The sequence below is a fragment of the Pongo abelii genome, chromosome 22 (genome assembly GCF_028885655.2).
Source record: "Pongo abelii isolate AG06213 chromosome 22, NHGRI_mPonAbe1-v2.0_pri, whole genome shotgun sequence".
NCBI classification, from domain to species: Eukaryota; Metazoa; Chordata; class Mammalia; order Primates; family Hominidae; genus Pongo; species Pongo abelii.
The window spans coordinates 42,857,689-42,882,576 of NC_072007.2; the positions used below are offsets into that span (position 1 = coordinate 42,857,689).

Consider the following 24,888-nt stretch of genomic DNA (forward strand, 5'->3'; position numbering starts at 1 on the left):
GGTAGAAGACTTACAGGCAGAAAAAGGAAAGTGACGTGCAGAAAACAGATGCGAGGTACAGAAACAACCAAACTGGTTGCAGCTCGGCAGGCATTTGCCTTATTTGAACATAGTTTGAACAGTTAGCCCTTGATTGGCCAAAACTTGGTGATTGGCACAAAAGTAGGCTTCAGTCTGTTTACATCTTCATTTAGGTTATAGTTCACTATGTACAGAGAAATCTTTAGGCTGAACTTAAAATATGTTAAGAGGTATCTTTAGTCTAAACTTGATTTAACAATATAAAGACTTGAGGCAAAGAGAATTTCATAACTTGCTCAAGATCACAGAGAAACGAGAAACTCAGAATAACCCTCAAGTACTCGGGCTCCAGACTGGATGCTGCTAACCTCCCCTAGACTCTCATGTCTATATTGCTTTTGGCCTATAACTTTTTCATGTGTGTGCATGAAATTGTGAACTTCTTTTCAGTGATAGTCTTGTATCCTTATTTTATTACACTTTTTAGTTCTTCTTGAATACGGCCACACCACCACTCTGAACACGCCTGATCTTGTCTGATCTCATGAAGCTAAGCAGGGTCAGGCCTGGTTAGTACTTGGATGGGAGGAATAGATCTTGAATTTTATAAATAGCACTCAGACATCTATTTTTATGCTTATTTTTAAATGTCTTGATAAAATGTTTGACTACTATTATGTTCTTGGGAAAAATCTCCCTTTTTTGTGTTACGCTTTTAATAATCACTAGATTTTGTTTACTAAAATATTATTTAGAATTTTTCATGTATTTTTCATTGGCCTGTGATTTTCCTTTTTAAGGGTCTTTGTTAATATTACACTCAAGTTTTCTATGCTCTGAATTCAAGCAGTTAAAAATCCATGGGAAATATTTTTCCTTGACATTTTCTTTTTTCTTTTTTTTTTTTGAGACAGAGTCTCGCTCTGTCGCCCAGGCTGGAGTAGAGTGGCGTGATCTCACCTCACTGCAACCTCCACCTCCTGGGTTCACGCCATTCTCCTGCCTCAGTCTCCTGAGTAGCTGGGACCACAGGCGCCCGCCACCACGCCCGGCTAATTTTTTTTTTTTTTTTTTTTGTATTTTTAGTAGAGACAGGGTTTCACAATGTTAGCCAGGATGGTCTCGATCTCCTGACCACGTGATCCGCCTGCCTCAGCCTCCCAAAGTGCTGGGATTACAGGCGTGAGCCACCGCGCCCAGCCTTTTCCTTGACATTTTCAAAGAACTATGCATGTAATATTATATTGACTGTTCACCCAGCCCCTTGCCCTAAAGCCTGGTAACATGATTAACTCAAGATTCCTGGATAAATGCTATGTTCTCATTCCTCCATTTTTATCTATATGTAAGGCTCTTGGCTTTGAATTTGACTTCTATCTCTTTGTTTGGTTAAGTTCATCTTGGTAAAACATTAGCTCTCTCCGCATTTGTTCTCAGTTCTATGATGTAAAGTTGATAAACTTTCCCAGTAGGACAAACACATATTTTGCCCAATGTGTGTTCTCTGTAAATGCTGGTGAGGAAGGAGGGGTAATTAGAGGAAACAGAATTAGAATCTCTAGGGATTTGAGCCCTTAAACAATTCTACTATAAACTACAATTTATACAATATTTTCTGAGTCATGTAGTTTTGTGTTGGATTGCTTTCGGTCTGGTAGAATTCAGCTGGGAAACCAATGGTCCAGAGCTTTTTTGGTTGGTAGGTTTTTCATTACTGATTCCATTTCAGAAGTTGATATTGGTCTATTCAGGTTAACAGTCTTTCCCTGATTCAATCTTGGAAAATTGTTGCTTACAGGAAAGCATCCATTTCCTCTAGATTTTCTAATTTGTGTGCTTAGAGTTATTCATAATAGTTTCTGAAAGTCTTTTGTATTTCTGTGGGATCAGTTATGATAGTGATAAGAAAACACCTTTTTCATTTCTGATTGTGCTTTTTTGGATCTTCTCTTTCTTTTTCTTTGTTAAACTAGCTAGTGGCCTATCGATTTTATTTATTTTTTTTGAAAAACCAAGTCTTGGTTTTATTGATCTTTTGTATGGATTTTTACATGCCAATTTCATTAAGTTCTTCTCTAATTTCAGTGGTTTTTCTTCTGCTAGTTTTGGGATTTTCTCCTCCTTAGTTCCTTTCCCTTAGTTGACCTAGTTTCTTCCTTTTCAAAGATAGATTGTTAATTTGAGATTTTTTTAACTTCTTGATGAAGACATTTAGGGCTATAAACTTTCCTCTTAACATTGCCTTGGCTGCATCCAGAGATTTTGGTAAGTTGTGTCCCTATTTTCATTAATTTCAAATAATTTTTTTGATTTCTGCCTCAATTTTGATGTTGATCCAGGAGTTATGCAGGAGTAAGTTATTTAATCTCATGTATTTGTACAGTTTGAGGAGATCTTGATATTGATTTCTACTATTATTGTACTGTGATTCAAGAATGTGCTTTGGTATGACTTCAATCATTTTGAATTTATTGAGACTTTTTATGATCAAGCATGTGGTTGATCTTAGAACACATTCTGTGTGCAGACAAGAAAAATGTATATTTTTTGGTTGTTGGGTGTAGTGTCCTGTAGCTGTCTGAGGTCCAGTTGGTCAAGTGTCAAGTTTAAATCCGGGGTTTCATTGTTAACTTCCTGCCCTGATGATCTAACACTGTCAGTAGGATGTTCAAGCCTCCCACTAGTATTTTGTGTTTGTCTAAGGTTTTTCATTGGCCAAGAAGAACTTATTTTATGAATCTGGGTGCTCCAATGTTGGGTGCATATATATTTAGAATAGTTAAGGCTTCTTGTTGGATTGTACCCTTTATCATTATGTAATGCCTTTTATTGTCCTTCTCGATTTTTTTATTTAAAGTCTGTTTTATCTGATATAAGTATAGTGACTCCTGCTCTTTTTTCCTTTCAGTTTGCATGGTAGAATTTTCTCCATTCTTTTAATTTGAGCCTGTGGGTGTTATTATATGTGACATGGATTTCTTGAAGAAAACTGACATTTGCGGCTTGTCTTTTTATCAGGCTTTCCACTCTGTGACTTTTAAGTGGGCATTAAGCCCATTTATATTCAAGGTTACTATTGATATGAGTGATTTTAATTTTGTCATTGTGTTGTTAGCTGGCTGTTATGTAGACTTAATTACGCAGTTGCTTTATAGTGCTTGTGGGCTATGGTCTGAAGTGTCTTTTGTGGTAGCAGGCTCTTTCAATTCTATGTTTAGCACTCCCTCACCAGGTCCCCCTCACCAGGGACCTGAGGATCTGAGGACTCCCTCACCAGGTCCACTTCTGGGGATGTCTTGTAAGTCTGGTCTAGTTTAAATATACTCCCTCAGAATTTGCTTTTCTGAGAAGGATTTTATTTCATCTTCACTTAAGAAGCTTAGTTTGGCAGCATATGAAATTCTTGGTTAGCATTTTTTTTCTTCAAGATGCTAAAAATAGGCCCCCAATCTCTTCTGGCTTATAAGGTTTCTGACGAAAGGTCTGTTGTTAGCCTGATGGGTTCCCTTTGTAAGTTACATCCCCCATCTTTCTTGCTGCCTTTAAGATGTTTTCTTTTGTGTTGACTTTAGTGAATCTGATGACCACGTGCCTTGGGGATGGATGTCTTGTATAGTATCTGGCTAGGGTCCTCTATATTTCTTGGATTTGCAGGTCAACCTCTCTAATGAGATTAGGGAAATTTTCATGGACTATGTCCTCAAATATACTTTCCAAGTTGCTTATTATTTTTCTTTCTCTCTCAAGAATGCCAATGAGTCATAGATTTGGTTTCTTTGCATAATTGCATATTTCTCAGCAGTTTTGTTCATTTTTCTTCATTTTTTCTCTTTATTTTTGCCTGACTGAGTTGACTTAATTACCTGTCTTCAAGCCCTGAGGTTCTTTTCTCTGCTTGGTCTATTCTGCTGTTAATAGTTCTGCTTGTATTTTGAAATTCTCGTAGCGAATTTTTCAGTTCAAGAAGTTCAATTTGGGTCTTTCTTAAAACGGCTTCTTAGTCTTTCAACTCTTGAATCATTGTACTGAATACCTTTGCATCCTTGGATTGAGTTTCAACTTTCTCTTGGTCTTGATAAGCTTCCTAGCCATCCAGATTCTGAATTCTATGTCTCCCATTTCAGACATTTCAGACTGATTAACCATTGCTGGGAACCTAGTGGGCCTGTTTGGAGGTAAGGGGACATTCTGGCTTTTTGAATTGCCAGAGTTCTTATTCTGATTTTTTTCCCATCTGAGAAGGCTGGGTTCCTTTAACTGTGATGGTAATCTAGTATAGTCAGTTGGCTTTGTATCTGGAAGTTTTCAGAAGGCTAAGGCTCTGTACGGGGTCTTTGTTGTTGAATTCTTGCCCTTGGTTTATCAGCAGGGAGAATTAGCAGAGTGACTTTTTTGTTGTTGTTGTAGTTTGGGCTGCGATCCGGTAGATAGTGCTTGAGAGCAATGGATGGAAGACGGGCTCTTACTTGGCAGCATGGCTCCTTTGTGTATCCTTGGATTTGCAGCTATGCTCTGTGGTACAAGAGGGAGACAGGTGACCCCCTCACCAGGTACACTCCTGGGGGTTGGGGGAGCCACCTCTGACCGCTGGCACTTTGCCAGCAATTCCAATTATTTATTTATTTATTTATTTTTTAATTTGATGTTTCAGCCTCAGGGCTCCCTTGGACAGAGGTCCAGTAGGGAAATAGGCCACATCTTTACTGGACCTGCCCTGTGGAGGGGAGGCATATCTAGGTTCTAGGCCAACCTGTGAACCAGTGCAATTCACCCTTCTCAGTTTTCTGAGAGTGTGGGGTCCTCCCCAACTTGGGTGCAGAGCACAGATCCTGACTAGATAATCCTGAGCCATGGGCCAGGACCCTGGGGTGCCAGGACCTGCTTGCAGCTCCCTCCTCCGGACCCTTGGGACTGGGTCCCAGGTGCACTATAGGATCTGAAGGGCTCTCAGGCTTCCAGAATGCACTTAGGTGGCACAAAGCACCCAGACTGGGCAGTGGAGCTATGCTGTGTACAGGCTTCTGCAGGGTGGCCAGGCAGGAGCCTTGGGAGGGGCTGGCAGGCAGGTGGCCTGTGAGACAGATGTGCCCCAGTCCCACAGGGAAGCTGGCCCTGCTTTCTCCCCAGTGGTTAGCTAGGGCCAGAGCCTGTCAAAGGGAGATAGGCAGCCCTTGGTGGGGTTAGGCTCCGCCAAAGCTGTCCCTAGCACAAAGGTTCCTGGCGCCACGCCTGTGGCAGCTCTGTCTCTGTCCAATATCTGAAGACATCCACCTACCAGCTCAAATGTCCGTGGCGGGTGTGAGGTCTCCAGTCTCCAAGTCCCTTCACTTACCCTTTCCTCAGACACCGCTTGAGTCCAGGAAGCAGCCTTAGCATTCAGTTACCCCACACGGAGTTTCCAGCTTCCTCCCTCTTCAGCCTCAGGGTCTGCATCTTTTCTACATCCACTCTTTACAAAGATCTGTTGAAATTATGTTTATTTAGTCAAAATCTCAGCCTCTCTCCATGGGAGCCGCACTGCCCAGCAGCATTGAGTTGGCCATCTTAAGACCCAGTTGGTGTATAATTTTTAAATATTTAATAGAAACTTTAAAATATTTGAAAAATTAATCTTACATTATCATACTGCTCATTCTGAATTGTCAGCTTTCATGAGTTTAATCATTAACTTAACTGTACTATGTATTCTTCAAATTAAAACAAATGACATAATTATTTAGAATAATTTTTTATAAAGGTGGACAACATGATGTTTCTGTAGTATTACTAAATTACTAGTTATCTAGTTATCTAACTTGGACAGCACTTAGCAAGTTAGATAACTGACTTGATAGTTTGTAAAACTAATCTCATTGACACTTCTTCTAGTCCAGATATTATTTTCTCCGATAAACAACCATTGTTTATAAAATCACTGTCAAGGAAAGATTAAAATAGATTTAATGAACTAAAAGAAGTGGAAGGTTTGTTTATTAAGAGGAAGAGTTCAAAGATCTGAGCTCAATACGAGTATACATCTTAAATGAAATGAAGGGAATAATGAGAAAGAAAGAAGTCAAATGAATATCTAAACATGTTTCATCAAGGAAAATACAGGAAAAAACATTTGCCTATATTTTCCTAAAGGCAAAATGTAAATATCTAATTAAAGTGCAGTTGAAAGAAGGACAGGCAATACAGCTTTATTAACATACAGCTGCTTTTTACTGGTTATCCAACATCCTTGATGAAGATTAGATTTTATCACCCACCATCTCCTCAGGGTCAACCTGGGAGGTGGTGGGTTTTGCAAGTTGACAAACACAACTGAACTTTATCTATTATTCACGTTGGTTTTCTATATGAATTTCTGTGAATAAAGTTTTCTATTACTAAATTTTTAATAGTAAAATTGAGAACGTTTTTCTTATTGCCATTATTTTTTTCTTTTCTTTTTATACAATTACATTATTTTACAGCATCTTTTAATACTGTCAATCTATAGAAGATTGTCAGAATGTTGTATTTCCTTACAGGTTCTACTGACTTAGAAGTGTTCTGAAGTTGAAGGTTATGATTCTTTCTCATTTTGTTTCAAAACAGGATCCCCATTTCCCTAATGTAGGATTCGAGGGCACAAGCAGAGGAGGAAAGGGGTGTCAAAGTCAGAACCGCCTAGAAGGCAACGAGAAACAGAAGGGCAGGCCTGCGAGATGCTCACCGGAGTGACTTAGCTGTGGACTGCGGAAGGCAACGAAAGGAACTCACATCCGCTGGCCACATTCCGCTCCCCGGAGCGGAGGACAGAGCCGAGTTTCTTCAGGCAGTGGCTCCAGCCAACTCTGCCCCACAGGTAAGGAGCGCGCGGCTGCCACACATCGCAGGCAGCGCGAACACAGACTCTGCCTTCCCAGTGCGCCGGCGTGTTGAGGGCGCCACCCCCGTCGCTGTCGGGAGCCCCGCAGGCCCGTGGCCTTCTGCCTGGTTCTCCTGCCTCTGCAAGCCTCGCCTTCAGGACTCCGCCTCGCCTTCCTCTTTTCTGTTGGACAGACTCAGGGACCGTCTGTCTGGACGATGTGTGCACATTTCTTACCACGATTTCTCTGCACATCAGGTCCAAGCACTGCTGCGCTGGGGACGGCACAGCTGAACTGTGCAGGCAGCGAAGCGGCCTCACAGGGACCGCTCAGCTCCCTGAGGGCGCAGCCCATCTGGTCCTGGGGGAAAGAACAAACTTCCGCGATTATCAGTGACCCAGTTTGTGGCACGGCACATGTTGAAAAGTTAAAATCTGAGCCCGTTACTTCAGAGATGCACTGTGAGCGGCTTTGTGCAGCGAAATGACCTGTTTACCGAACAGCGCCCTCTGTAGCCCAGTGCTCAGAAGAGGCCTTTTCATGATGTTCCTGCATTGTGTTTACAGCCTCCCTGTGAGGGAGTTGCGCGCACAGGTGGACCTCGTTTTATTGCGCCTTGCTCTATTGTGCCTCGCAGATACTGCACTTTTTTTACAAATTGAAAGTTTGTGGCAACTCTGTTGGGGCACCTCTATGGGTGCCATTTTTCCAACAGCTTGTGTTCACTTCATATCTCTGTGTCACATTTTGGTAGTTCTTGTAATATTTCGAATTTTTTCATTATCATTATATCCGTCATGGTGATCTGTAATCAGTGATCTTTGATTTTACTTTGTAATTGTTTTGGGGAACCAACGACCGCACCCACGTAAGACAGAAAACGTAATAAATGTCACGTGTGTTCCGAGTGCTCCAATGACCAGCTGCCCCCCATCTCTCTCCCTCCCCTCAGGCCTCCCTGTTCCCTGAGACACAATTGTGGAATTACACCATTAATAACCTACAACGGCCTCTAAGTGTTCAAGTGAAAGGAAGAGACACACATGTCTCACTTTAAATCGAAAGCTAGAGATGATTAAGCTTAGTGGGGAAAGCCTGTTCAAAGTTGAGATAGGCTGAAAGCAAGGCCTTTTGCACCCAGGAGTTAGCCCAGTTGTAAATGCAAAGAAAAACCTCTTAAAGGAAATTAAAAGTGCTGCTCTAGTGAACACATGAATGTCAAGAAAGCGAAACAGCCTTATTACAGTGGTCTAGATAGATCAAACCAGCCACAACATTCCCTCAGGCCAAAGCCTACTCCAGAGCAAGGAACTCTCCTCAGTTCCACAAAGGCTGAGAGGAGTGAGAAAGCTACAGAAGAAAAGTTTGAAAGTAGCAGACATTGGTTCATGAGGTTTAAGGAAATAAACCATGTTCATAACATAAAAGTGCTTCCCTCCAATAAAATGTCATGAAATAAGAACTTTTTACAAATTTGCTCGTTGCTGATTCCCTAGCCCTAAAACAATGCCTGCCACACGGTGACCATTGAATAGCTATGGGATGAGGGCTCAGAAGGGGCATCAGGATGAATGACCACTCACGAACAAGGCAAAACAAAGGACATTTTCAGATGAGCCAAAATTGAAAGGGTTGATTGCCCCCATCTCTTCATGCTCGTCAAGTAGAAGGAAATTGTGCCCAAGAAACGGGAAAGAAGGGCCCCAAATTCTGCATAAATTTAAAAAGTTTAAAGTAAACACTGGCTACATAAACAGCACAGTAATAATCATGACTAATACTGAGGGTAAAGACAACTTAGAGTAAAAATCCTGGCAGAAGCCAACACAATGACATGAGAGATTGGGAAGGAGAATCAGAACTAGAAGACTCTTGAGTTGGTTGTAGAGGACACTAAGGATACTGATACATTTTCAGTTTATGAAATAAAACCTCAGGTTAAAAGGAAAGTTATTTTCAGATTATATACTTTTCTTAATGTCTGTTTCTTAAAAGATCATATTTAAAGATAAAGATTTAGAAATAGCAAAAGAGAAAGAATAGAAACAGGCATATATTAACTAACTAAAAGAAAGCTGTTATACCTATTAGATTTAATAGACTTAAAGCAGAAAGCATTAAAGGTATAAAAATAAGTGTCACTGGTTAAGGATTTTTAAAAAGAAACAATTCATAAGAAAGAGAAAAATTACAAATAAATATTAGTAAATTCATAACCAAACTAGGATTTTTTTTTTTTTTTTTTTTTTTTTGAGATGGAGTCTTGCTCTGTCATCCAGGCTGGAGTGCAGTGGCGCGATCTCAGATCAGTGCAACCTCTGCCTCCTGGGTTCAAGTGATTGTCCAACCTCAGCCTCCTGAATAGCTGGGATTACAGGCACACTCCACCGCATCCGGCTAATTTTTGCATTTTTAGTAGAGATGGAGTTTCACCATGTTGGCCAGGCTGATCTCGAACTCCTGACTTCAGGTGATCTGCCCACCTCGGCCTCCCAAAGTGCTGGGATTATAGGAATGAGCCACCACGCCCAGCCCAAACTGGGGTATTTTTAACACAGTTCTCTCATTACCTAATGCTGTGGTCCCCAACCTTTTTGGCACTAGGGACCAGTTTCATGGAAGACAATTTTTCCACAGACTGGCATGGGTGTGGGTTGTGGGGGGGCTGGATGATTTAAGTTCACTAAATTTACTGTGCACTTTATTATTATTATATTGTAATGAAATAATTATAAATTATACAATTCACCACAATGTAGAACAATAGGAGCCTTGAGGTTTTTTTTGTTTGTTTTTTTGGTTTTTTTTGACAAAATCTCACACTGTAACCCGGGCTGGAGTGCAATGGCATGATCTCGGCTCACTGCAACCTCCACCTCCCAGGTTCAAACGATTCTCCTGCCTCAGCCTCCTGAGTAGCTAAGATTACAGGTGCCTTCCACCACGCCCAGCTAATTTTTCGTATTTTTTTTTTTTTAGAAGAGATAGGGTTTCCCTATGTTGACCAGGCTGGTCTCGAACTCCTCACCTTGTGATCTGCCCACCTTGGCCTCCCAAAGTGCTGGGATTACAGGCGTGAGCCACTGCACTCTACTGCCCTGAGCTTTTTTTCCTGAAGCTAGAGGGTCTCATCTAGGGATGAAGAGAGACAGCGAGAGATCATCAGGCATTAGATTCTCACAAGGAGCGCACAGCCTAGATCCCTGGCATGCGCAGTTCACAGTAGGGTTCGCACTCCTATGAGAATCAAATGCTGCCACTGATCTGAAGGAGGCGGAGCTCAGGCCTAACGGAGTGATGGGGAGTGGCTGTAAATACAGATAAAGCTCCCCTGGCTTGCCCGCCGCTCACCTCCTGCTGTGCAACCCAGTTCCCAAGAGACCCAGGGGTTACCCAGAGGATGGCGTTTTAGAGTTCAGGTGAGACTTCGGGAAAGAATGTGGTGGCTTTTAAGACAATGAGCTGACCGTACTGTGCGAGTAAGTAACACCCATTTATCTCGGTTGCTGCTCGAGCCATGTAGCCAGGCCCACCCAGAAAAGCTGAAACACAAGCCCCAGACTGAGGTCTGACGGTGTTTATGGAGGCATCCAGACCTGGCTGCACTTGCACACCGGTGTGGAAGCCACAGGCTCACAGTTCTTGGATAAGAACCAGGAAAACATGCATTAAGCAGAGTAAGCCCCAAATTATCCAGACAGCTGCTGCTGTGGGGAACTTGCCTCCAGGGCTCAAGTATCTGCTAACCGGCAAGTCCCCACACCTCTACACATTCACATGCAAAGGCACCTACCCACGCGGGTTCCTGGTGACGTCACTCACCTGTCTGCTTGTTAAGAAACTGCACAACTTCCAAACCATCAGGGTAGGTCATGTGTGTCGTCTGAGCATTTGCATAATAGTAAATCTGTAAGCACCAGAAACACCTATGTTGGGAGGCAGTTCGTGTTATCATTTTGAAGCTGGATTTAATCTAGTAAAGTCCTTCCTGCAGGGGTTTAAAAGCACCGTCCCAGCAAGTGGGAGTGGGCTGACCTTGTCCATGGGCATCCTCCACAGCAAGGAGGCATGGGGAGGGGGCTTGTCACCCAAGCCCAGAAGTCAAGACACTGTGGCTCTAGGCTAGTGGGAGAGAGGACTGGACCGAGGTGGAGTTCCCAGTCCTTCACCTGGGAGAAATGGACCTTGCACTGGCATTTTGCAGCCTCTGCCTCTAAGTCGGTGGGCACGGCTGAGCCCCGGACAGTCAGCACCAGGACTTTGGACCACGTTTTGTGTTTTATTAAAGTGGTTATCTCCTGCTTATATGTTTGCTCTGGGGTCAGGGTGGCCACAATGACAACTGCCACATTCAACACCTGATACAAGTAACACACAGAGACATCACCTGCCATGGCTGCGGCACTGTTTCTAAATGCAGATCATTAGCCCTGAGGCTTCCAGGCAAACCCATTAGCTGGATCCCCAAACAAAATAAAATCCCAAGAAAAATGTTCCCATTCATCCCCCCACTGAAGATGTTGAAAAGGGCAGTACAGAATGTGGGTTTTTCTCGGGAGAACAGAAAACAAGCGGGACCTGTGTTCCCAGACTTCCCTGCCAGGTGCCTACTTTTACATCACACGTAAGTTCACAGCCCAAATTTCCTGCCGTAGAGAAAATAATTTCATTTTATTGACTTTTTTTGTAAAATATAGCATGTTACAAGTGGACCACTAGCTAGGGCTTAGAAGTATGTTTGCTATTCTTGCCTTTGAGTCTATTAATGTGAATTGAGAACTGTAAATCAAAATGATAAAAAATGAAACTTTGACTTGGGAGACTCTTAAGCCATGAAAAATATTGATCTTGTTTGACTATGTGCTAAATGCAACCAACTTAAATCTATAAAAAAAAGTCTCTGTTTGAAAGGCTGAACCTCAGGAAATAAAGAGACATTTGGAATCATCTTAATTTTCTGTTCTTGTCAAGAAGATGCAACCATCTCTTGACGCCCACTCCGAATGTCACTTCCCCAGGATGAAAAGGTGACCTTCTCAGGTCTCCCTCAGGGGAACCGGGCGGGCCACCCTTGCAGAAGCCACTCAGCCCACCTACCTGCTGCTCTGCAGTGTTTGGGGAAGAACCGGTGAACTCATCAGGTTGAACGTGGCTGAGAAATCCACCTTCAGGACTCTCTAAGCCTGATGAGCTTCCGTCTAAAAAGCAAATAAGTTAAATTTAAAAGGATAGTGTATATACATTGTGGAAATATCAGTATCCTAATGCGACTGCTAAATTCAATTTAAGCGAACGTGTGAACACATTCTCTCTTGTTGATGAGATTACTATACACATGTCATGTCAGTTCAACAACAAATGATCCTGTAAGGAACATTAATTCTTTAATGAATATACTCAGTCAGTATTTCTTGGGCATCACTCTCTTTTGAGCATTCTGATGGATCAGGAGGTTCACGGATGGAAAGGCACTGTCTTGGCCCTGAAGCTGCTCAGGGTCCCGCAGCAGACAGACACAGAAGAGAAAAGCCGGATCCCTGTGACACTGGCTTACGGGACCTATGAAGGGCCACTGGCCATTGTGAAGGAGCACCACAGGTTTCCAGGAGAGCCAGGAGTCAGGGGAGCTTCCCCAGGATGGCGTCACTGTCAGCTGAGATCATGCCTGGAGGTTGCAGAGATAGTAGCAGGTGTGTGTGAGAGGCAAGGTCCCCCATTCTGCCCGGCACCAGCAAGTACACTGAAGTCTTGTACCGGGGCCTGAAGGGGAGGGGGCAGCAGTAACAAGGCAGCCAGGCTGGAGCACACCTGATGGGAAAGGCTTCCCCGCCCCACAGAGAAGCGCAGAGGGGACTGTGAGGGCACGCAGAGCCTGCAGTGGTCTGAAGCAGAGAGACGGCACCAGCCTCACCTCTACGAAGCTCCCTGCAGAGGCCATGAAACAGCCTGGGGGGCAGGAGGCCTGGGGGGCAGACTCAGGAGGAAGACACTGTTGGGTTCGGCCCTGAAGGGCCACACAGGCCTCGGCCAAGGATGGGAAGGAGTCCAGGTGCCAGGCAGCCCAGGGCGAGTGGTGCCCACAGGCTTGGGCTGTGCTGTGCATAAGGGCCACACCTGAAGCTCGGCCACACCTGAGGCTTGGCCACCACATAAGCTCCGTTTCTTTACCGAGATAGGTTCCTGCAGGGGTCGTGAAGCTGCTGTGGTCACTTTCTGGCAGCGACGTGAAGATGGAATTCTTTCCTGACTCAACCAGGGGCACTCTTGGCTCCTTCCGGTGGGACCCCCAATGCAGGAAGCACCCACAGCTGCATGGACAGAACTGGGGCTTGGGAAAGAGGCCAGGCAGGTGCCAGATGAGAGGGCGCTCCATCAGGGTGGCAGCAATGCCATGGGCCGGCAAATAGAGAAAGGGGAACAAAGCACCCAAGTGCATCCAGCCCCAGCCAGACGCCTTCTGCTGGGACTGTGCTCAGAGGGAAGTCACCGCTAGGATTCGGAATCTCCAGTCACGGCCACTGGAGACCGGCATGTGGGCTGTGTGTAGGGTGGAGGGCTGGGGGGGGGGGGGGTATCGGCAAGTCTCACATGTGAGGACCCAATGAGGGAATCAGACAAAAAGTGGCCACAAATTAGGCAGCTCCATGAAGGACATGTCCTTGCCATAGTAAGATGTTCTGCTCACACGTATCCACAAGAAAGCCCCGCATTTTACGGAGAGCATAGAAACAGGAGTCCCCGACCCTGCTCACCAGCTCCTCCAGCTGCTGCCATCTGCTCCGGCAGCATGGAGGCCTGGGAAGCCTGCACTGGTGATTTTCTGCTCCTCGAGTTTTGCAGACTTCGGGAAGATGGATGCATAGCTTAGGGCAACGACAGTCACAGGCCGGCCTTGTCACAAGGTCCCTGGAGCGGGCAATGCCTTAAGCCCAAAGGCTGGGAGCACAAAGCCATCTTCAGCCATCCTCGATTTCCAGCAAGACCCCAGGGCTCACCCAACAGCCCTGCACTCCTCACTACAAGGTAGGTCAATTCTTTTAAAGACTCTGCAGAAATATACCAACTGCAGAGCTCAGGAAAGCAATTGATTTATAAAACCCAATCCAAGTTGTTTGCTTTTATAGCATTAGAGACATGTCTGAAGAAAGTCAAGGTTTTATCTATAGAAACATAATTAGTTTAATAAATTACTAGGTCTATTTTGAATAACAAATTGAGTACTTTTATTAGACCTCAGTGGAACTTTATCTGAATCTGAATTTGCCATGCAGCCCGTGTAGAGTGACACAGGTGTCCGAGGCCACCTTTCCATCTTCAGACACCCCCCGTCTCTCTACACAGGGAGTCGGCCTTCCAGTAGGTGTTGCTCTTCTGTCTTGACGTCTCCCAGAAAGACTTTTATCTCTCTTTTCCTGTGGTGGTGTTTTCCACGAGTTAATTCTTTCTATCTTTAAACTCATTGGCTGAAAATAAATGTGGGAATATTTTTGCATTAATAACAATTATATTATTTTAAAATGTTAAGCAACACATCACACCAGCTATCACAGAATGTAGATGATTCTACTCCCCCTTCCTACAGAAGGACACATGAGGTATCCACACTTAGTGTCTCTCATTCCCCATTTTACAGCCCATGCTCTTGTGAATTTCAAGATTCCAATATATGGCTGATATTGTAGAGTAAAGTCAACAGTGAAATAAAGTGCTTGAAACTCAATTCAAAAATGCATAATAAAAATAATTTTCTACCTTTTGCACTATTTAAAAATTGATGGTTTCAAGGCGTGGATAAGCCACCCATTCAGTTATCTATTTATTCGTACATTGCCCGGCGTGCCTGTGATTAACTCAGTTCCATGAGGGAGCATGAGAGAAGTCCACGTCTCACAGGAGGCTGGGCCTGTACAGTGCGTCCTGGGACTTATGATGTTTTGTGCTCATAGGATCTGAAAAGGCTATTTTCCTACTTGTGACAAATGCTTGGAGTAGATTTCTGATCTTCCTTCAGGGAATAAAGTGTTATCTGCTCAGCAGTTGCTTTGGGAGAGAATGTGAGGGGATAAATCATCTTCAGGAGTTGGGGGCGCCTTCTCCATCCACATCAACCCAGTATCAGTTGCTGGCTGAGGACTCACAAGATTTGCCTCCCAAGTATGAGGGTGACACAAAGCTGGGACAGGAAGAGACACACTGGCTGGCAGAATGTTCTAAAGAGGAGCTAATTTTAACAAAGAAAAATGTGATACGGACTGCCAAGACCAGCTCAGTCGGGGAGACCCTAACCCAGCAGCGCTAGAGGAATTAAAGACACACACACAGAAATATAGTGTGTGGAGTGGGAAATTAGGGAACTCTCAGCCTTCAGAGCTGAGAGCCATGAACAGAGATTTACCCACATATTTACTGACAGCAAGCCAGTGATAAATTGTTTCTATAGATTATAGATTAACTAAAAGTATTCCTTACGGGAAACAAAGGGATGGGCCGAAACAAAGGGACGGGCTCTGGCTAGATATCTGCAGCCGAAACATGTCCTTAAGGCACAGATCGCTCATGCTGTTGTTTGTGGTTTAAGAACGCCTTTAAGAGGTTTTCCACGCTAGGTGGGCCAGGTGTTCCTTGCCGTCATTCTGGGAAACCCGCAACCTTCAGCGTGGGCATCATGGCCATCACGAACATGTCACAGTGCTGCAGAGATTTTGTTTGTGGCCAGTTTTGGGGCCAGTTTATGGCCAGATCTGGGGGCCTATTCCCAACAAGAGACAAAATAGCATCCTGTACTGTGGCTCCCAAGCTAACAGCGCCACCTCTGTTCAGAGGAGTCCACGTCAACAAGCAGCAGGTGCAAGACCGCAGTGCAGAAGCAGGGAGCGCGGGAGGCTGTAAGCCCTGAGACACACGCATGGAGACAGTGCCACGCACATCACCTCCGCAGGCTGCACCCACGGAAACAAAGCCCCCAAGTCCGCTCGGCCCCAGCTAGACGCTTGCTGCTGTGAGTGGGCTCAGAGGGAAGCAGCTGGGAGGACTTGGAATCTGCTCTACAGCAAGAAGTGCTAAGGGTTAGGATCATGTTTGAAAGGCATGTACCCGTGTCCTTGGAAGAACACAGGACTCCAGGGAGCACCATGCTCACCCAGGGAGGTGAAATTGTGTGGTGAGGAGCTGATGGGATTTGTGTGTTTGGTACAGAGCCTCTGCTTCTCTTTACAGATGATAAGCACAAAGGGTCACCTTTGGAGGAGCTGAATTGTTAGATGACGATCTTTGTCCCAGGAGAGTGGCACTCTGATTCTTGCGGCCAACATATTTGGGCATTGTCTCTTCATCAGCTGACAGAGGTGAAATTTTTCCAAAAGCAGGTTCCAATGCCTAAAAGACAAAGTGCAGGGAAATTTTTCACATTTTCGAAGGTAAAATAAATTCAAATTTTAATACAATCAAGAATAATTGGAATGTCCTAGAAAAAAATAGGGTACAAGGTAGGGGGACTTGGACCGGGTTTTCCCCCTAACATGTTGATAAGAACAGAAACCCTCACCAAGCGTTTGTGAAGGAACCTTTGTGGAGCCGATGTTTGCTTTGTGTTTCTTATTGTGGTTCCTTGTTTCAAAATGATCACAGGATCCCAAACGCTACAGAATAAACAATACCCAACATATCTTCCTTTAGGCTCCTGTGTCTTCAATGGGGAATGTGTTAACAGAGGAAGAAAATGTGATACTACTTCTAGTGTTGTCTCTACAACTTGTCTAAGATCCAAAATGCAAATTCCCAACTTTCCCTGTTATCAGCAGACTGACCTGGAACAGCGTGATCCTTCAGGTGGGATGAGGTATGTTGGGTCTGGAATGTTAAATTATTCCCCGTTCTCCCCTCTGAGGAGGAGAAGGGAGTAAGAAGGGAGAGGGTTGCTATGAACGAACCCTTAATATCAGATCCAGAGTGGCTCTCCCACACAGGCATGCCCACATTCCGTGGGTGCTCACGTCTCAGCCTTTTAGATATTCAGTCCCTAAAACGGCGACTACACACAGATACACCTTCGCATATTTAAAGTGTGGGATTCACATATCCCATCCTATTTCTTCAAATCAGGTATGCTCTTGTGAGCGTAGACCCTGTTCTTATAAATAGACCCATGGTGACCAGTACAATGCACAGAATGGAAAAGTATTTAGAAATTCACCAAGCTCTAATCTCGAAATAAGAGAATGATCAAAACTGTAGGGCATGTGAAGATTGAATAAAACTTCATTGACTCTTGGGGTAACTGTTATGGTTATATTTCTCCCAACATACAATGACCCAAATGGGGCAGTAGGTACTATTTTTTAGGAACTGGCATACAACATATGCAGGGAAAAAATCCCGGTGGGTCTTCTTGGGTTCTCGCCACAGAAGGTGGACAATCCTGGCCAGTATTTGTGGCAATTTCCCCCTCTCTTCCTCTGACAGAGGAACAGCCTGCCCATCTTCTGCTCTTCCTTCCGCAGAAGGACTGGGCGCTTTGCTGTGCTGAGAGGCTAAACTCACTTTCTTTCTGAGGCAGCAGAAGCCATCTCCATGGAAACAAAACTCTCGCAGAGCTCCCGAAGAGTGGGAATAACTTCCAAGATTTCCCGTAATTTCTTGTAGAGGAACTTGTGGCAGTTTTTTTGTTTGTTTGTTTGTTTTTTTCTTTTTCAGACGGAGTCTCACTCTGTCCCCCAGGCTGGAGTGCAGTGGCGCGATCTCGGCTCACTGCAAGCTCCGCATCCTGGGTTCACGCCATTCTCCTGCCTCAGCCTCTCTAGTAGCTGGGACTACAGGCGCCCGCCACCACACCTGGCTAATGTTTTTGTATTTTTGGTAGAGAGGGGGTTTCACCGTGTTAGCCAGGATGGTCTCAATCTCCTGACCTCATGATCTGCCCGCCTTGGCCTCCCAAAGCGCTGGGATTACAGGCGTGAGCCACCGCGCCCGGCTGTGGCTGTTTTTGCTGTGCTTGGAGAACAGACCACAGAGCAGGCTCCTCTGGAATATATTCAGTGGGTGCCTCTGTGTGTGTGTGTGTGTGTGTGTGTGTGTGTGTGTGTGTGTGTGTGTATGTGTGTTGTAATCACTGTGCCGTATCGGAAATATTCTAAGTCCTGGAAGTACCGATTTCAAAGTTCACACAATAAATGCAGCTAGGAAATGTTAGTACTTTTCTTAATCCACTAAGAAATATCCCCACTTACATTCGGAGGGTGTTCACGTGGTTTCATGTGTTGTTACTTGTATGTCTAATTTTAATGATTCAAGTTGTTGAGATCCATGTGCAGGAAACAGAACCCAGACAAGGCAGTGATAGCACTGGCCACATCCACACTCTCTTAGGCTGGTTCTTTGAGCCATGTGATCAAACGCGAAAGCTCAGTGTTCTATAAAGGCAGGCTGGTGCTGGGAGGCACCGACTACTTCAGCATGAGAATGCTGGTTCTTCGTTTGGGATAGATCAAGGTAGTGATACAGGATGGGGGCAGGAAAGTCCTGGGTAGAGAAGAACGGGTGCCTGACTAGGGCTCAACCCCCGGGCCTGTGCCCATAGACCTACGCATTTCTGCTTTTGTGCCCAAATGTTGCATTTCCCAAGACCACCCTGGCCTGCCACACTCCCATCCTATGCCTATAAAAACCCCAAGACCCTAGCGGGCAGAGACCAAGCAGCTGGGCGTCCAGAAGAGCACACCGGCAGAAGAGCACACCAGCAGACACAGCAGACACCAGCAAGCCATCGACTGGCGGAACGACACGGAGTTTGCTCGGGGTGGTCCGGGGAGAGCCCGGTCGCTGGGCAGCCCAACTCCAAGGGGAAAACTGCCTTCCCAGTCCATCTCCCTTCTGGCTCCCCCATCTGCTGACAGCTATCACCACTCAATAAAAAACCTTGCACCCATCCTCCAAGCCCATGTGTGATCTGATTTTTCAGGTACACCAAGGCACGAACCCAGGATACAGAAAGCCCTCTGTCCTTGTGATAAGGCAGAGGGTCTAATTGAGCTGATAAACACAAGCTGCCTACGGACGGGTAAACCAAAAGAGCTCCTACCCTGTAACACACACCCACTGGGGCTTCAGCTGGAAACATTCACCCCCAGACACTGCCGTGGGGTCAGAGCCCCATAGCCTGCCGGTCTGTATGCTCCCCTAGAGGTTTGAGCAGTGGGGAACCAAAGAAGCGAGCCACACCCCCATCACACACCCTGCGAGGGGGACAAGGGAACTTTTCCCGTTTCAACAGGTCTCTATTGCATTCTACACAGCTGTCCTAGAGGATGAACAGAAGGACACCAGGCTACTGAGCTGGCTCTGGAGTCACCCTGGGTTCAAATCCCAGCTCTACGTTCTCCAGCCCGTGGCCACGATGGGGTTAGTAATAGTACCCATTTCATAGGGTCGTCATAGAGAGTAAGACCGTGCAGCTCCATACCTATCCCATGTAAAGTCGACAGTAAGGGTTTGCTGCTGTTGTCCTGAGACATCATGAGATGTCTTAGAATTCCAGACTGGAGACACACGGCCTAAGGGCGGCAATGCTTCTGTCTGCTGGAGTGCCAGGTGAGAGGCCTGATGTATCCAGTTCTTATTAATCATTACTTGTGGGAAATGGAGTTGATGGAAAGATAGCAACCCCTCCCACCACCCGGAGCGTGAGTGATACGGCGTCACTCAGCAATAAAGCCCACATCTTTATGGGGACGCTATTTTTACATAATGTAAACGGTACAAAAACATAAATGCGCTTTTGGTACCAGAGTGTGCGATTCTTGCCCCACGTGTGGGGACGCTGCAGATTTCTTCCTGGCTTTCCACCGCTGCAGCTGCAGAGCTCTCAGCTTTTCTCGGAGCTCCATGTTCTGCTCCCTCAAAGCATCTATACGCCTCCGGAGTTTTCCGTGAACATCAGCCCACAGAGACTTCTGTCTCCCAAGCTCTTGGTGGAGTCTGATGATCTGCTGCTGTAATGGCTGTTATTGGGAAGAGAACACCAGAAAAACCTCTCAGACGTCACAACAGGCACATTTATCTGCAAAATATTCAAGCCCTGTCTGATGTAAGACCAACACTATTTCTGGAATAAAAGACACCCAATGAGATAAACAGGACTACCACAGCCTTTTTCTTTTTCTTCCTTTTCTTTCTTTCTTTTCTTCCTTCCTTCCTTTCTTTCTTTCTCTCTCTCTTTCTTTTTCTTTCTTTCTTTCTTCTTTCTTTCTTTTCCTTCCTTCCTTCCTTCTTTCTTTTTCTTTTCTTTTTTTCAGGGTCTCACTCAGTCACTCAGGCTGGAGTGCAGTGGCATGATCTCAGCTCACTGAAGCTTCAACTTGATGAGCTCAAGCGATCCGCCTGTCTCAGCCTCCCAAATAGCTGGGACTACAGGCATGTGCCACCATACTTCGCTAATTTTTGTATTTTTACTAGAGATGGGGGTTCACCATGTTGCCCAGACTGGTCTCAAACTCCTGGGCTCAAGCAATCCACCTGCCTCGGCCTCCCGAAGTGCTGAGATTACAGGAATAAGCTACCATGCCTGGCCATAGCTTTAGTCTTATTAAGTAGTGTTTATTATGAGTTAGTCCACATAATATAGCCAGATAAAGATGGCTAGTGAATTATGATTTTTTTGTTAAAACACTACTACAGCAAAAAGAGGCTGGCATTTCCTTTTTTTTTTTTTTTTTTTTTGAGACAGTGTCTTGCTTTGTCACCCAGGCTGGAGTGCAGTGGTGCAGTCTCAGCTCACTGCAACCTCCACTTCCCAGATTCAAGCAACTCTGGTGCCTCATCATCCGGAGTAGTTGGGATTACAGGCACATGCCACCACACCTGGCTAATTTTTCTATTTTTAGTAGAGACAGGGTTTTGCCATGTTGACCAGACTGGTCTCAAACGCTGTACTGGCATAGATGTATGGTCAATAGTTTAAAAATTATGGAAGCCACTGCATTTTCAACCTGACATGTTAGCCTTCCCCTGGGATCCTTCACTGGATTGTAGAGCCTCCAGCCTTGCTCCGAGAATAAGCAGGATCATAATAAATGTACAGTCCTGCACTGGGTGGCCCTGGCCACAGGGACCCGTGGGACTTTAATGACAGCAAGCACTGTCCAACAGGGTCCAGTGAGGAAGATGGTAAAAATCAGGAAACTTGCTGGGATGATGTGTGTGAGGCATGTCAACTTTCTGATTTTCTTTAATGAAGTTTTTAAAGTCTGGTGCCTTCTCCTGGATTAGAGGAGAAAAGCTGGAATGTTAATATTTTCTTTGACTCCCTGCCCTGCCTCCCACCCACCAAGAGATATGGTTGCAGAGGGGGAAAAAGCCACGTGCCCCTTGGAGAGGAAGTACAGAATCAGTGTCCTGGGGTGGTGCATTCCTACAGAGGTCCAGCAAGGGAAAGTCCAATGACGGGCCTCAGGGACAGGAATCAGGGTCCCGCCTGGTGGGACTAACTCTGTCCCCACAGAGCTCAACTCACTGGTGTCTCCCCGGCATTGTAGTCCTCCATTAGAACCTCGGCTGCCACAGCTGTCTTCTCCATGACAGTCCCAGCTCCTGGGCACGGGTCCTCTGGGTGGGTGCCCTCCTTGGGGTCCCTGGCCTCGAGTTGACCCGCCAGCATCCTGGTTGGGAAGGGAAGGGCTATGGGGACACTTGAATGCAGCCCTCCTACCCCGTCAGTGTGGGCCGAAGGCCCCAGCCCCAACCTAAGGGTGAGCAGGACCCGCAGCCACCCTTTTCCCCCTGGGTGGTGTGCACATTCCCAAGCCTGAAGCTGACCAGGTGAAAGCATACCACATACGGAGGAACTGAGCTGTCCACACCTGGCTCTCCACCATCCTCCATGGAAAATGCTTTAGATCCTAGAAGATCAGCCTGACACCTAACACACTCTGGTCATCCAAAGAGGGGTGTGAGTGGGGTGTGAGCGGGATATGAGCAGAATGTGAATGGATGTGAGCGAATGTGAGCACGATGGTCTCGGGGCGTGAGCAGGTGTGAGTGGAATGGTCTCGGGGTGTGAGCAGGTGTGAGTGGAGGGTCGCGTGAGACACTGAGGGAATTCTCAGCCCTTTAATCAGCACCCACCTGGAGGGGCACAGGCAGACCCCTCCACTGTGTTGAGTATGAGTCTTGAACCATCAGGGCGACATTTGTGAATTCATGGTGAAGACGTGGAAAGGAAACACCTTTTTATAGGTACAGCATTTATGCCAGTTCCAGGAAGCTCACAGCAATTAGAAAACAAAAACGAAAGAAAAAAACGCAAAGCTTTCCTGCAAGCCCGCAGGGTTGTCTCTGAAAGCTGCCTCCACCCCTGCCTTGCCCTCTCCGTTTTAGGAAGCCAGTGGCCCCCAACGAAACCCCGACTGTTTATTCATAAACTTCTAACTGTATAAGAAGGAACAGTTTAACCACAGTGATTGGAGAAATGCTGTTTAAAAGAGAGTCTCCTGATGGAAGTGAATCGAAGGTCTAGAGCAAGACCTACCAGTAACCGGATCACTGCCACTCCTTCCCCGCGGGGACTGGGAATGTTTCTACGGAAGTGGGCTGGGGTCGCAGTCCTCACAGCCCTGAGAAAGCTCCTTCTTTCCCGCTCCTCCGAGGGGATACCCCAGTGTCCTCGGCCCCAAACTCATGACCCCCTCAGTCCAGGGAAGACCCTTTCCCTCAGCCACACTACCAGACCTCGTCACCTCACCTAGTCCCCGATGGTCACTTCTGCCAGGATCGGATCATCTGGGCCGTGTCCCCACAGTTGTCCCCAAGCCCTCCTGCCTGATATCCAGAGACCAGAGAGCAGCAAACGGTTTCAACGGACTTTCTGTCTTAAAGGAGCATGAGCGTCTCACTCAATGTCACCACTGTACCAGCTCAGATAATAATTAAACATCCCCAAACCTGCAATTCTAATATAGAAGTTCATCATCAGTGGAGTCCATCCATCCACAAAGGACATTGGAGAGAGTCAAACTGCTCCTCCCAATTGATGAAAACCATGTGTTTTATATCAAGTCTTCAATACACAACGTGTAGTAAGAGCTCATTTCTCTGAGCATACATTCTCGGAGAAATACAAACTTTCTTTGGATATCAAATTATTTACTAGAAAAAACATTTTTATGAAGGGAAAGTAATATATGTGAGTTTAAATAGGAGACAGGATTCAAAGTTTCATCATTTCACTAAATGCATCTCCATCTGAATTGTCCGTGTGATTTTTGTGATAGAGAAGAGAATGAGGAGCAAGTGAGAGTCGATGTTCCTGTTAAACCCTGGCCATCCTTCTCATCCATGGTGCTGCGTGTGGAGAACACACACCTGGGGCTCACCTGAGCCTGCTTGGCACGTGTGTCACTCGGATAGTTCTGCAAGCGACTCACATGCAATAGGCAGTAAACGCCGACATCATGAATGAATGAAGAAAATACTACAAAGAGGAAACAGAAGGCACTTTTGTCCCCGCGCGTCGTTCTAACTGTGGGAGTGTGTGTGTGTCCTGAGGTGTGCGAGTGGGTGTGTGTCCTGAGGTGTGTGAGAGGTTGTATGTTTGTCCTGAAGTGTGTGAGAGTTTATATAGGTTTCTGAGGTATGTGAGGGGTTGTGTGTGTCCCTGAGGTGTATGAGGTGTGTGTGGGTCCTGAGGTGTGTGAGTGGTTGTGTGTGGGTCCCTGAGGTGTGTGAGAGGTTGTGTGTTGGTCCTAAGGTGTGTGAATGGTTGTGTGTGGGTCCTAAGGTGTGAGAGAGGTTGTGTGAGTCCTGAGGTGTGTGAGAGGATTGTGCGTGAGTCCTGAGGTGTGTGAGGGGTTATGTATGGGCCCCTGAGGTGTGTGAGGGGTTTTGTGTGCGCCCTGAGAAGTGTGATGAGTTGTGTGGGTCCTGAGGTGTGTGAGGGTTTGTGTATGAAACCCTGAGGTGTGTCAGCATTGTGTGTGAGACCCTGAGGTGTGTGAGGGGTTGTGTGTGGGTTCCTGAGGTGTGTGAGGGCTTGTATGAGCCTGAGGTGTGTGGGTTCCTTATGTGGGTTCCTGAGGTGTGTGAGGGGTTGTGTGTGTGTCCTGAGGTGTGTGAGGGGTTGTGCTTGGGTCCTGAGGTGTGTGAGTGGGTGTTTGTCCTGAGGTGTGTGAGAGGTTGTGTGTGTGTGTCCTGAGGTGTGTGAGAGTTTGCGTAGGTTCCTGAGGTATGTGAGGGGTTGTGTGTGTCCTGAGGTGTGTGAGAGGTTGTGTGAGTCCCTGAGGTGCATGAGGGGTTGTGTGTGTCCTGAAGTGTGTGAGAGGTTGTGTAGGTTTCAGGCTTTGCAGCTCCCCTCCTGAGCCTCAGCCGGGTGGCTCCCAGGGCAGGTCCCCCCATCCCTCTCTCTGCTGCGGCTCTCTGTGTGTTGCTCTTCCCGGCCTGGCCAGGACATTTTCTTCATTGAGTCTTCCCCAGATTCTCGCCCTGCAGCAAACGCATGCGGCAGCAGGCCAGGGCGGAGCCTCCTGGGCGTTTGGACTATGGGGCAACTTCTCTTCTCTCAGATAAGGCCCCGGTTTTCTGTTCAGCCTCGTGGTGCCTTAGCCGCATTTCAGACATGGTCTTCCAGGGCCCTCTGGTCTGAACATTCTGTAGAGGAAACCACGGCACAACTTTCACTCATCTTTTAAAGTCAGAAGCCAGTTCCTGAGCTGGCTGCTTGGAGTAGCAGCAGATACACTTTTTAAAGTAGCTTATCTATTTAAATTTCTGGTTCAAAGGACTACTTCTATAGTGGTACAGACCCTGACAAAAGAAATCACCTTTTCTAAAAATATCATCACTGCAAATGGGCAACATGACCTGGGAACTAGCGAGATGCCATTGAGATTGGAACCCACCCCACCAGAGCTGAGTGAATTCGTGGATGATTAAATGTCGGAATAAGTTAGGGGAGGGGTGCATGTCATCCAAGGAATGACATGAGCTCACTCTGTGCCTCAAGTGACACAGATCATAGTAGATTCCAGTGAAATACTTGCAGCTG

General features: G+C 46.0%; 1 protein-coding gene and 1 long non-coding RNA gene across 2 annotated transcripts; both read right to left on the bottom strand.

Annotated features, from left to right (window-relative positions):
* Positions 1-871: 871 nt before the first annotated feature.
* On the bottom strand, positions 872-7,354 carry LOC134760810 (uncharacterized). Its single transcript, XR_010138806.1, has 2 exons — positions 6,722-7,354; positions 872-5,482 (listed from the first exon to the last, which is right to left on the bottom strand). It is a non-coding gene; the product is annotated as an uncharacterized LOC134760810 (long non-coding RNA).
* Positions 7,355-14,056: 6,702 nt separating this feature from the next.
* TCP10L (t-complex 10 like) lies at positions 14,057-24,168 on the bottom strand. Its single transcript, XM_024239407.3, has 5 exons — positions 22,591-24,168; positions 21,364-21,508; positions 19,637-19,852; positions 16,095-16,232; positions 14,057-14,320 (listed from the first exon to the last, which is right to left on the bottom strand). The coding sequence occupies exons 2-5, from the start codon at positions 21,505-21,507 to the stop codon at positions 14,102-14,104; spliced, it is 717 nt and encodes a 238-aa protein (XP_024095175.3). The 5' UTR covers position 21,508; positions 22,591-24,168; the 3' UTR covers positions 14,057-14,101.
* Positions 24,169-24,888: the final 720 nt, after the last annotated feature.

Excerpts from the sequence above, each read along its gene's own strand:
- TCP10L (XM_024239407.3), bottom strand. The coding sequence starts at position 21,507 with ATGCTGGCGGGTCAACTCGAGGCCAGGGACCCCAAGGAGGGCACCCAC. Across the intron at positions 19,853-21,363 it reads ACAATGCCGGGGAGACACCA|CCATTACAGCAGCAGATCAT; the intron begins GTGAGTTGAGCT and ends TCCCAATAACAG. Across the intron at positions 14,321-16,094 it reads ACAATTCAGCTCCTCCAAAG|CCAATGAGTTTAAAGATAGA; the intron begins GTGACCCTTTGT and ends ATTTATTTTCAG.